Source organism: Parus major, chromosome 3, assembly GCF_001522545.3.
Source record: "Parus major isolate Abel chromosome 3, Parus_major1.1, whole genome shotgun sequence".
Classification (NCBI taxonomy): domain Eukaryota; kingdom Metazoa; phylum Chordata; class Aves; order Passeriformes; family Paridae; genus Parus; species Parus major.
In genome coordinates this window covers 97,639,499-97,653,144 of record NC_031770.1, presented here as the reverse complement: position 1 = coordinate 97,653,144, position 13,646 = coordinate 97,639,499, and the positions used below count along the sequence as shown (strand labels likewise).

Sequence of the window (13,646 nt, the reverse complement as noted above, 5' to 3'; positions counted from 1 at the left end):
TCCACAGAATTCTTGTTTATCAATTTTGAGAACTTCTTCTATTTATGTAATTACATTTAAACTGTCCCTCTTTGCATGTTAAGATACTTGAAATGAGAAATTCAGAAAACCAGGCTGCTCAGGAAGATGCTCGTGGAGCAGCAGAGCACGGTACAGCTGCGATTCCTCACGGTGACCTTACTCGCCGTCCTGGCCATAACACCGAGCTGCCTCACACTGAGCTCACAGGTCTTGCTGGTCAAGCTCCCTACACACTGAACTTCAGCTTTGAGGAACTCAACACAATTGGTCTCGATGAAGCTCCTCCACGCCATAGTAACTTAAGTTGGCAGGTATTTAATAAAGAAATGTATTCTGCTTGCTTATCTGAATGGAAAAGAGGTTTTTTTCAGTCTTGGATATAGATAAGTTAAGAAATAAGTCTCTAGGACAGTTCAGATGCTTTTAGTTCTCAGTCTTGGTAATGCCTAGTTCTGCAGAGATGTAAACTCTAACCATACTGTGAGTTGAAGTCTTTAGTCTTAGCCATCTGAAAACGATTTATCTGTTCCAGTAATCTCTTCTCATGACAAGAAAACTAAAGATATCATGCTTTTCTCATCTAGCCTAGGGTGGTGTCTTCCAAGGCTTCTGTATCTTTGTATTATTCAGGCTTTGTGTATGAAATATTTTAGCTATGTGCTAACCAGAGATTAGCCCATTCAACAAATACTTTTATTAGGTATCTGAAAATAGACAACTACAGTGCTCCATAGCATCAAAACCTTGTCCTTACAATGCATAACTGTTCATAGATTCCAGAACTGACATCCTTCTTCAATAGGTTGTGGTCTGTTTTCTTCTGCATCTTATGAGATCACCTGAAGTGTTGGATTTTCAGTTGTCTATCCTTAAGAAATAAGACAAATCAGTTGGTGGCTAAGTATTGGTTAGAATTAAAAAAAAAGAAGAAACAACAAACCCAGTGGGGTGGACCCTTTTCATCTCCAAAAGTAAATTATAAAATCTTGAAGGTGCAACAAAATAAAAAGACACCAGAGAGTCCTATACTATAAGTGATACTTATAATAATCAACATAATGAAAGTGGGTTTGGGATATATATCCCAGAGATAGATTTCTATTCCAGATACTTCTGAGTGTGTGCATGCACACTCGTGTATGTTTCTAGGATACTAATTATCCTTACTGCCCTTTCCATGAAGTATCAATGTATGTTTTTTCTAGACCAAAGTGGCATTACACAATTGATGTATTTGAATAAACAGTGCTCCTGATGCCTATATATTTATTGAAATTGAATCAAATGAATGAGAAAGGTAGTTTGTCCTTAAAAAAACATTTTAATTCACCTGTTAGAATTTTTTAAGTCAGTGCTGATTAGTATTGCAGCTTCACTGTTGTGGTAAGTTGGCCCTGGCTGGATGCTAGATGCCCACCAAAGTTTCTGTATCACTGCCCTCCTCAGCTGGGCAGAGGAGAGGAAATATAATGGAAGGCTTGTGGGACAAGATAAGGGCAGGGAGAGATCACTCACCAGGAACTGTCACTGACAAAACAGACTGCACTTGGGGAAATTAGTTTAATTTGTTACCAATAAAATCAGAGTTGGGTAGTGAGAAATAAAACCAAATTCTAAAAACAGGCATGGGAGCAAAGAGGGCTGTTTGTCAGAAAACTGATTTTTTGAAATCAGATATATGCAATGGAATTTTGCCAGGATATATTGAAGTATGTATGGTGGGGGTCTTTTGAAAATGTTTTTGAGAGATGTTCAACATTTACATGAATTTTTGCTGTCTTTCTAATATAAAATGCAAATTTGCAAATGTATGAAGTATATAGAAAAGTCTATCTTGATATACAAATCCAGTTTTTATAATTATATACTCAAAAGAGTCTCAAATGTACTGGATAAAATGCTTGTTCTGTGGAAATTTTCCATGATGGGAGCCAACAATAAGAATATTTTCTAAGTTTAGTATGTGTTTGTGACTCCATGTATATGTTTTTAGTAAGCATATTTTAATTATAGTGTTTATAATTTCACTTGCATAATCTTATTTGCAGCAACAAAATGAATTATTTAAGTACATACTTTATGCTCTGAGTTATTTCATTTAAGATTGATGAAAGTAAAAATAAATAGGTAATTTAACTGTGGCCTTTCTCTCCTCTTTTTTTCCAGTCACAAACTCGTAGAACTCCAAGTCTTTCAAGTCTTAACTCTCAAGATTCTAGTATTGAAATATCAAAGCTTACAGACAAGGTGCAGGCAGAATACAGAGATGCATATAGAGAGTATATTGCTCAAATGTCACAGTTAGAAGGAGGTGCCAATTCTACCACAGTCAGTGGGAGGTCCTCCCCTCATAGCTCAAGTGCTTTCTATATGGGCCAGAGCACGTCAGGGGGCTCCTTGCACTCCAGTGCAGAACAAGAAAAAGGAAAAGATGGTGAACAGAAGCAAGATGATGGAAGAAAGTCCTTTTTGCTGAAGAGGAATGATGTTGATTACAGTACTTCGGGTGTTTCTACTAATGATGCATCTCCTTTGGATCCCATTACTGAAGAAGATGAAAAATCTGATCAGTCTGGTTCCAAGCTTCTCCCAGGAAAGAAGTCTTTGGAAAGAACAAGTATTTTCCAGGCTGCAGATTTAAAGCTTAAGGGAGTTACTCTCCGGTATCAGAAACTTCCCAGTGATGAAGATGAGTCAGGAACTGAAGAATCAGATAATACTCCACTTCTTAAGGAAGGCAAAGATAAGAAAACAGATATCAAAATAGAGAAGCAGCCCAAATCTCCAGAACATGGTTCTGAGCCTATTAGAACCTTCATCAAAGCAAAAGAGTATTTGACAGATGCCCTTTTAGATAAGAAAGATTCATCTGACTCTGGTGTAAGATCCAATGAAAGTTCTCCAAATCATTCCCTCCACAATGAAGGAGCAGATGATTCACAGCTTGAAAAGGCAAATCTCATTGAGCTTGAAGATGACAGTCACAGTGCAAAAAGAGGAATTCCACACAGCCTTAGTGGCCTTCAAGATCCAGCTGTGGTTCGCATGTCTATTTGCTCAGAAGATAAGAAGAGCCCTTCTGAAAGCAGCCTGATAGCAAGTAGCCCCGAAGAGAGCTGGCCAGCCTGCCAGAAAGTCTATAATTTAAACAGAACCCCTAGTACAGTCACCTTAAATAACAACAGTGCTCCAAGCAATCGAGCTAATCAAAATTTTGAAGAAATACAAGGTATCAGAGATCCATCTCAAATTATCCTGCACCCTGGCTCAGGTTCCAATTCAACTGCAGTTCAGAATGAGAACCTGAAGACGGTTGCTCACAAGCGGGGCCAGCGTTCAAGTTATACCAGGCTTTCAAAAGATTCATCAGAGCTCCACACTGTTGCAGCCTCAGAGGGGGCTGGTTTTGGAGAAGAGAGAGAGAGTATTCTCTGAAGAGCAACCAGATTAAAAAGAATATGCTCATGAATTGTAGCTTGGAATTCTTTGTCAGTCTGTGGTTATATTAATCTCTGTAGTTCAAGCTTTAAATATTGTAAAGGAAGGCCTAGATGATTTTCAGTCATGTTCTCTGAAAGGAGGAGTAATTTCTGCAAGGAGCAAACTACTTCAGACCTTCCCTACATATAAAAGCAGTAGTTCTCAGCATGGAAGATCAGTTCTTTGTTAAAAGACTGTGCAAAGTTTTGGTCAGGGGAAGATTTTACAGAAGTATGGTTTAATTATGAAAAGTACAACGTGATTTTTCTTTTCTCTTGGGATATATATTACTTATCCTATCTAAACATTCTGTTAATTCTCCCTGTTTGCAAGTAAAGTTAATACTGTCCATCGTTGCCATTTGATGTACAAGGTGCCAGAACATCAAATATCTGTGACAACCTTACCAAACTTTGCATTAATTTATGAATTAATGTGTGCAACATAAATTACATACATTGAAATTTGAGTGTTAAGGTACTTGTTTGGCTATATGTATGCTTTTGCTCTCTGTATGTTCAGTAGTTACTGTTGAATTTGTGAACTTTGGGTAGAGTGCTGACAAGGTTTGTAAGGAACGTTGTCTTTATGTGTCACTGGAATTGGCAGTTATTTATAAGGTAATACCTTATAATTGACTTAGTGGATCCATTATTTATTTTAGGTACACAGTTTTGCAGTCACTGAATAGATGGTCTCAGTAGATGCAACCACCACATTAAAATAGTGTAAGGATAAAGTATGAATATGATGTTTGAATTTATGAAGCATTTGTGGCTGTGCGTGGTTTTTCCTTGGTACAGTGTTTATCATTTGGTAATGGAAAAAAAAATAAGCAGTGTTTAAAATAAACATTTTAAAACTAATGCATACCTTTTGGAATCTTGTCAAAGCTGTACTCCAGCTTCTTTATTTCTGAAGTACAGTCTTTGAAGATTTTTTTTATCTTCTGTGTGATGTACCTGAATGATGTTATAGCAAATACTTGTGCTGTCCAGTGAAATCTGCATGGTTTTGAGAAGGAATTGTTCAAGCTAGACTCTGCTAGTAGAAAGAAAATAAAAAATAAATGCATGTTGGGCTTGTGTCCAAATTTCTTTTTATTTGCAGTATTTTGTTTCTTCACTTGATAAATATGTTAAATCCATGTTGTTATGGTTAAAGTACTTCACAGATTCAATTTTTTAAAATGTGTTAAAACTATAATTTTTAATACAATACTAAATAAACATAAAAATATATTTGATAAAAGAAATTGCCAAAGCAGACATTTCTGAATGAAGTGCTATGAGCTGCAGAGAAGTGGACACCCATCACTAGTCCTGAGCAATATTCCTGCTGTTTTGGCAGTCACATGTGCTGGTAACTCTGCACAGCTTTGCTTGTGTCCCAGTGCATCTCCAACCAGATGCTTCCCAAGGGACCTTGTGGGCTTGGCCTTTGTTTTCCAAATCAAGAAGATGCATTTCTATGCCAGAGTCAACAGAAGTGTTTCTGCCTTTATCTAGGCTCTCTTTTTTTTAATTCCATGGGTGTCTTATACTTAGAGGACTGGAGATATGGTCTGCACATTTCTGGATTTGGTTGGTGTATTATTTGGTTGAATTAAAATTTACTCATTAGAGTGTTACAGAAGTACTGGAAACTTGTGTGCACTATTAGAGTAATAGTTCAGCCAAAAAGCCTCTCAAAACAAAATAAGAAGCCCCCAAAGCTTGCATAGCTTCATTATACTTTGCCAAGTCTTTGGGAATAGTTTTTTGGCTTGTGTTCTTCATCTTAAAAATAAGAGCACATTACTTTCAGACATTTTTGGGATGTAAAAGCTTTTGACAGAAACATAATTGTTTTGTAAGGGAAGACAAGTGTAGCCTTCTTCATTTAGACATACAGTATTGACAAAATATACCAATTATTTTGAAACATTTTACCTTAAGTCCTCCAAATAGATGAATGACAAATTGTCATATGGTTTTGAGGTATTTTTCTTCCTGAAAGTTTTATCCCTCAAGTCTTCATAAAATACTGGCATTGGGATGAAAGAGGTGGTTGAGTGGAAAACTTTTCAGTGTTTCTGTCTTTTCTTCACTAATACCAGTGAAATTGCTTACCATCACTAGGAAGCAATAGTTAAAAGAAAGTGTCTGTGTAAGATGGCAAAGGACTTACTGCAATTCTCCCTTGGGATATGTTGATCCATGCCACACATGGGATATGGGTGCCTAAAGTCATTTCAGTTCCAAGCAGTGGTTCTGTCCAGTTTCATGGACTGCTTTAACTGCATTATATAGGAATGCAGGCTGTAGTTTATATCATCAAACGTGTTCATGGACTTTTTATTTAATGCCTTCCTAGAAAAGTTCCTAGAATTGGGAAATATGAATGCTTCATAGCTAGTTTAAGAACAGCATGCCATAGAAGCTGGATTCTAACAGGACAGTAAATATAGCTGACTCCCAGAATCTACTTGCATAAAAATAACTAGACAGAGTGAATTTTTCTTTTAAGTTTTTTTTTTTAAATACAGGTGTTCATAAGCTAACAGAAGAAACTGTGCTAGTGTGATAAAGGGAGAGAGGAGAAAACAAAGAAGGAAATGGAATACTTAATACAACAGAGTAGTAAGTGTCCTTTAGTACATAACAGAAATATATGTCAGTTACTGTAAATGTTTAATGGTTTTTTCACATGTAGAATATAATGGGATAAGATTTGCAAGAATTAAAAATACACTGCATAAATTAAAAATATGCTTTCCTAGCTGAAACTTGTTTTTTTTTCTCTACCACAGTTTCTATGACTACTTGCTTGCATAGTTGCACAATTTTTTGAGTTAAGAAACCATAAACAATTTCCAGTGTTGAAATATTTAATGTTACCTCTGTGACTTGTGGGAATCATGGAACCCAAGAGTTCCATGGAAAATGGAAATGAATGAAAAGTATTAAACAGTAAGACAACTGCAAACTTATTTCTGGTAGTCACTGCTTTCCAGAACTCTTGTAATGATAGTTTATGTATCCACTCTAATTTTGGATGGCTGAATGTACAGGAACTTGAAACCATGACTACTTTGTCTAACTGAATCTTAAGAGCACAGTTTGGCTTGTCCTCATGTTATGATGCCTGGATAAGATTGCACGGTAGGGTGAAAATAAACCACTTTTGGAAGGAAAAATTGGATGCAAGTAACATTCCTGTTTTTATATGAGACTCTTTTGGCTATTTTCCAACCTTTTCCAGAGTTGCAGTTTCTGAGGAAGTGGGAGAGGGAAATTCTTACATTTCATTTGTAAAACTTGAATTAAAATAATGGTCTGGTAAAATTCTTGGAGATCTGAAAAAAAGCTTTCAGTTTGTGCCTGTCCTGGTCACTCTGGGATATCTGATCGCCCTGTGTGACTTTGCCAAGACAGCGGAATAGGTATGGGATGCTTTTAAGTTTTCAGACCCTATCTTTCTTAACTTTTCAAATACTGTTAATTTTTTGGGTTTCTTCCCCTTTTTTTATTTATGTAATCTTTGGGAAATTTTCCTGAGACGCACTTAGCATGGGTTTATAAAGAATGCTGAAAATAGGTGGTTTCTCTTGTGGTCTGGGGCTCAACTGTTCACTTCTGTCAACAGAATCCACAAAGCCTCTTTTTTACATGTGCAACTCTCAAGGGAAGCTTTCTGGACCTTGCTGTAAGAATATGGGAAGTTCTTTGTAAGACTGCAGGGTAACACAAGGAGAGGAGCCACAGTTCATCATGTTGTACCCTGTGGCTTTGATCATTTTGATGAGCTTTATCATCTTTTGCAGGTTTGTTTAAGTTTCTAAACACATTCCTAAGAAATTGCCAAAGAAAAATCATGCCTGAATATTTGGGGTTTTATAAATGAAAACTACAATAGTTGTAAAATAGAAATATTCATACTAGTTAGTGAATTTTCAGACACGAGAGAAAAACATTGTAAAAATTGGTATGAGATAAAGACTGCTTTTGGGATTTTGGTCTTTTCTGTGCTGTATAGGATCTGTAGTAAGGAGGACTTAGAGCAAAACTCCAATTCCATTTAAGAAGAGATGACTGGAAAGACTATGCTAAACTTACACGCTGTTTTCTGGCAGCCTTGTGCATTCTATTTTCTTGATTTCAGTTTTCTTTCTTTTAGGGCCCATTTCATTAGATTAAGGGCAGGGTGGGCAAAAATTTTACTTGGAATCTATCTTCTTGGGAATACAGAACAGTTTCAAAGATTGACATATTCTCACAGGTTTCTGAATTTTAACAAACAGAAGGAAAAAAAAGAGGAAATGGGTGCTTGAAAAAAATCACAGTATAAATATCACATCATCTTTCCAAGCTTTGAATCTAACATTTATATTTTCATGTGTGGATCTGATTCCTCTGATACACTTAATATTTTGGTGAAGTTTTGGCTTAGAAATTTATGCCCTGTCTTCCATGAAGTAAGAATAGAACTACAGGGTTGTTAGCAATGATTTTTGCAGTCACAAATGATTGTAGAAGACTGATACTGACAACACCAAATGTTTGGGACTTAAAAAAGAATTAACAGGTGATGTTCTTTCCCCAAGATTGTTGTGATGGTGACAGTGGATAAACTTCTAAAGGAAGTTCTGTTGGCCGATTTTCTTCTCTTAGTTTATCGTTATCTTGGGGTCACCTTCTTCTAAGGGGAAGGAAAAAAAATTGCTGGGATATTTTAGAAGAAAAAAGTATTTTGGAGGAAACAAAAGACAGTTGAGAGATTGTGTGACATTTTATGTAACAAAGGTTATAATTGAGAGTGTTACAATTCATCCCCAGAAAATCAAGGGTAATGCAGATTCATGTTAATGGATTCCTTGGGGCAGTTTAAAGTGAAAAACACTAAATGGTTGGTTTCTAAATAAATGTAGGATTTATTGCAGAACAATTTGGTTGCAATGGAAATCAGGTATGTAGCCATTTTGGTTATTATTATCTATAATTAATATGACAATATATGCTTTAAAAATGTATGAGGAAGGGACAAGTGTAGAAGATTCTCACCACCAAAAGGCATCCTTACAACAGTTGGCAGTTGCAATTATAACATCCGTTGGTCAAAGTCGTGGTTGCAGACCATCAGGTAGTGGAAGAAGTCACACAGAATCCCCTAAAACACTACATCTATTGAGTTTTTGTCAACTCAGGTTCAGGTGGGAATGGGAACGCCCAGGTACCTCTCCTGGGGTGGGGAGTTTCACACTGGAAGATGATTATGGATTGATGTGGTTCACATGACACTTTGGAAGTGTCACGTGTGGTTCACGGGACACTTTGGAAGCCTTGGACACCTTCTGAGACCTTTGAGCTGTCTATCAGCTGTCTGCCCAGTAGAGTCCATCATGGCCCATCAGCAGAGATAAAAACCTTCAGGCTGAGTGCGAATGTCCCGGTACTTCCCGGGCAAGGGAGTTACCACAGCTGAGTTCACTTCAGTAAGGCCAAGAAGACATTTCCCCCAGCCTGAGGGTTTGCACCTTATCTTGTTCAACACCAGCTGTAGCCTGTAGAGGTGTGCTCACCCCCTGCACCTGGGCGGGTACTTTGCACATCGCCAGCTTGCTCCTGAATGTTTGAGCTATCAGCATTCCAGTCTCTCTCCAGGATCACTTGTGGATACATTCTTCTCCCAGACCTGGGATGATTGGACAATAGCACTTCTTTATCTTATCTCAAGTGTCTGTCACTTTCCAAACTCGGGTCAGTAGACATAATCGGGGTGTGGTGGCCTGCGCTGGTCATCGAAGATGAACAGCTTCAGTTTGCTAGAGTGGGCAGAAGTCCTCTGATGATTTTTACAGTGTTTAAGCCATTACCCATTTCAGTCTCTCACAGAGTGTTGATGTATATTTCTTTTAAAGATGAGATTTCAGCAAGGAAGCGTACTGAATTCTTGGAGCTGCCATTACACAGCAAAGTGTTCAGGGTTCTTTCATGTTTCAGGTCTGACTATTGAAATTGCATATCCTAGTTGCTTCTTACAGAAGTAACCTGGATTGCAGAATTATCTTTGTGAGTAAATCAGAGTGTCTGTATATCAGTACTGGAGTACATTAAGTTTATTGTTTATGAAAGAGGAGGGGAGGAATGCTACTGGTCCATTATAAGATTTTTCTTTGTCTCTAGGATTTCTCATGGTAGAAAACAAAAGGAAAAGTTTGAATAGTTTGTATATGTCCCTGGAACCTAGAAAAAAAACAAACAAAGGCATAAATATTGACTGTGGGGAACAGTTAAACTAAAATGGAAATTTTGTGATGCCTTACTGCCTTGCCTCACTAATTAAACCACAGGGAAGCAATCAGCAGAGATTTAACTTTTTTGGTTTTGAATATTTCTTCTGAAATAATGTGATGGTTTGTGCTTGGCTAAAAGCAATCCATATTCTTGAATATGTTTACATATTGTGGTACCATCAAATCTTTCTCATTTGTTATAGTACTTTAGAGAGGCAGCAGAACTTACCTGGGTTTGTTTTAGACACAAAAAATCCTTTCCCACCTCAGCAGTGGTAGAATACAGAATTATATGTATTTTTAGGAGAGTCCTGAGCGTTTATCTGCATGTTGAAATGGACTTTTGTTGAGAGACCACCTTTATTTTATGTTCATTGAAACAATAAGAAGTCCTGAAATCTAAACTGAAGATTCCTGTAAAGTTGTCTTTTTCTCATTACCCAGCATTTTTTTTTCCATACTCCTTTTGTTTCCTGTTTGGCTATAAATCTTGCAGCCTGTTTATGATCCTCTCCTTTTGGCAAAACCTAAGATTCTAGCTTTGAATGATTCTAGCTTTAGGCATGCCAGTGATTTGGGACTGGGGGTATATTTGCTTTCCCTTATTGCTGGACATGCTCCTGTCCTGTCTTGCCCCCACTCCCTGTGTTTGGTGCATGACAACATTGTGTGCTTGGAACTGTTTCAGTTTTGCCTCAACACCTGACTGGTTGTTGGTGCTTTGTTTGCTGACTTACCTTCACAAACTTTTTCCTGAAAACCTCAGAACTGCTGTACTCTGCAATTTTTTCCACTTCAGCAATGGCAGAAAATGCTGTTGAACTGCAGTGGTGGTGGTGTTTTTTGCTTGGATGAGGATATTTAATTGGTGGGGTTTTTACCCCAGCAAGGTTATACAGCCTAGGTTGGCTCTAAATTCTGCAATTAATTTTTCTCTCACTTCTCTCCATCCTCTTCCTCAGATCCTGGAAAATTCACAGGATATGCATATCCACAGACCATAAAGCTGGTTTTAAAATGCATTTTATCTGATGTCATTATTGTGGATGATATTGTGGACACATCTAAATAAAGTGTACTAATTTATTATTATTAAGGAAAAAACCTTCGAACTTTATTTAGGGAGAAAAATCTACTTTGTTTCCTTGCATCTGTTCCTGGTAAATAATCAGGCAATGATTGTTCATGGGATAAGGACACTTGTCAGCTCATCTGCATTCTAAGTAGTGTGTTAAGACTCTAGAACTTTATAGTCACACTCAGGAAGGGTTAATTTTCCTCATGGTTCTCTAAGTTATGCTTGATCATGCAGGTCTGAGTGGCACTGCAAATACTGTCATGTGCAGGGCATTTTAGCACTTGCTTTCAAGTAATCTGAAAGGTTCTACATTTCTTTAAAGACTCAAGAGTCAACCTTTGGTGTTCAGATATTTTTACTCTGAAAGATAAAAAGAAATCTTGATTTTTTTCATTTTCTATAAAAGACAAATCATCAAACCATAAGCCTATTTAACCTCAGGACATATTTACACTTTTGGAATATAAAGGAGGGTTTGGAGGTTTTGTTGTTCCAGGATGCCTTCTGGTCTTAATTTTCAACATCATCTTTTCAGTAGCTTCTTTCAAGGTGTGACGAGGAACCATGAATAATTTCCTCTGTTTTCACCATCTGTGCTACCTTCTGCCTCTCCTCCATCTGATGACAGACTATCTCAGCTTCATCAGATCTTTTTATATGCTAATATGAACCAGAGTCTTTAATTTTGCTGTCCATGGCTACGGTGTTCGGTAATTTTTATTTTTTGTTTTTTGTCTTCACATCAAATTTCAGGTCTCTTTGTACAGTAGTTTCTTTAAGCACCTGGTGGTACTTCACTAAACTGAGATCCATTGAACTAATTTATCTGCATAGACCCTTTACACTCAAGCAAAAAATACAATGGTGATTCATCCTAGATTTGCAAGAGAAGGTATTTATGATTAAAATTCAAATTCAGGAAAGTAGTCCCACTTCTGTAATTTTCCAGTATAGGAAGGGGACAATTATTTTATTCTCATCCTTGAATTTATTTGGACTTCCAGAAAAAATGCAGATTACTTTTGTTGGGACTAATTATCCTTTAGCAGACACCTGCCACTGCTCATCTGAGATGGACCATAACTCTTTTGCTTGAGTAACTGGCTTCTAAAATACAAGATCAGTTGGCTTCTAAAACATAAGATTGGTTGGCCCAGGTTCTGTTAACTACTTTTGGTTTTTCAAATTTATTTTTTTAAAATTTGTTTGTTTCAGGGACAGTAGATGAAAAGAAAGAAAAAATCACCTATTTTTAAATAGCCCCTGGAGTTGAGGGCATAAAACTGTCAGAGGTTTTTGTCTTCAGGAATCTTTTCAGGCTGTGGAAAGTTGGACAGAGTACTTAGTCATCCTCCTACTGTGAGGAGCTCCTTTCTACTCTTTCTGGAAAAATAACCTTTAGTTTATTTTTCTTTGGCGGGGGTGGAGGGGGTGTGTTTGGGTTTTTTTCTTTTTATTATTATATCTGTCAGTAACAAATCTCAAAATAACATCTCTATCTGATCTCTGATCTGATGAAGAATTCTTTACCTGTTCTAGTCCACTCACCCTTCCCATTTCAGTGTGAATACTGGGTGTTTCTGCCAGGGTTAGGGCACCAGTGTTCCTGTGCTGTGGGAGAGATCCTTATCAAGAGCATAAAGGGCTCTACAAGAGAATGCTCTAAAAAGCCTTCTGTTTATTCTCTCTTGGCTGAGTGTCCAGATACTTTCTGTTGGAGCTGAAGAAGCTCAACCATCCCATTGTCTGCTCCACATTCACTTAGCAGCATTACCTTGGTGCACCAGCCACACATGTTCAATTTATTGTTCTCAGAGGTTCTCTAGGTTGAATTAAATTGTTTCCAGTGTGGAAGACCAACAGAAACAAACCAGGTAATGATCAGGGCTAGGACTGCAGGATAGAACCTCAGTGGAGCTTACAGCATTGCCATTCATGTTCATGTCTTGTCAGATCGTAACATCATTTGGAGAGCAGGTGAAATCCACCCTCAGGACTGTCACTGCCACTGTCACTTTTTTGGATAGAATGAAGTCCTATAGCTTTCCCTCTTCCCAAGCAATTATATTTTAACTAGGGAATGTAGTTTTATGTAGCCTCCCATTCCTAGACCATTCTTTCATGACCAGGATGATAAGAGAAGGTGATTTTGTCTTCACAGGATCAAGCCAGGACCATGTTAGTAGCCAAGCAATGCTATCTGTAAAGACTGCTAAACAGGATGATGACTTACGACATGTCTGCTGTGGAACTGCCCAGAGTGGTGCAATTCTTTAGAACTTTGGCAGCCCTTGAGTCTCCACTGCAGATAGTTGTGAAGCTCTTCTCTGCTGAAAGTAGAGCCAACAGGCTCTGAGCTGATATTAAGCAAGAGTTATTGCATCACACAAGAATCTGGGGGTTGCTGCTGAGCTTCTAAGATTGATCTGTCAGTCTTAAAATGAGGACTCTGACACCTCTTTCCAGGTTGCTGAGAGTAATGCAAGGAGATGTTTAAATATACATTTAAAAATGAAGGAAAAAAATATTCATAGGTTGCATCGAAGGGCAAGTCTTTCTGAGAACTCTGAGTTCTGTAGCGGAGCCAGTGAGATGACACAGCACCTGTATCTGAAGTATGTGTGAGGATGTGGTGTGAACACACGCCGTGGGTAGTGCAAAGGTTGAAAATTCCTATCTGCCTGGGAACATGTGCAATTACAATATAAATATGTAAATGAACAACACTTCTAAGAAAGTAAATCACTGCTAAAGTAGAGAGATTTCAGGAAAAAAAATTACTGAGGATAGTCA

The 13,646-nt window shown here is 37.6% G+C and overlaps 1 protein-coding gene across 5 annotated transcripts in view; it reads left to right on the top strand.

Annotated features, from left to right (window-relative positions):
* The window catches only part of KIDINS220 (kinase D interacting substrate 220), a 74,519-nt gene extending 69,915 nt beyond the window's left edge, over window positions 1–4,604 (top strand). For 3 of the 5 annotated variants that reach the window (XM_015622144.1, XM_033513055.1, XM_015622147.1), the window contains 2 exons: window positions 84–332; window positions 2,188–3,456. In XM_015622144.1, coding sequence (XP_015477630.1) covers window positions 84–332; window positions 2,188–3,456 — 1,518 coding nt within the window. Of the gene's footprint in view, window positions 1–83; window positions 333–2,187 lie in introns of all 5 variants that reach the window. The other 2 variants (XM_033513058.1, XM_015622145.1) reach the window with 1 other exon arrangement.
* Window positions 4,605–13,646: the final 9,042 nt, after the last annotated feature.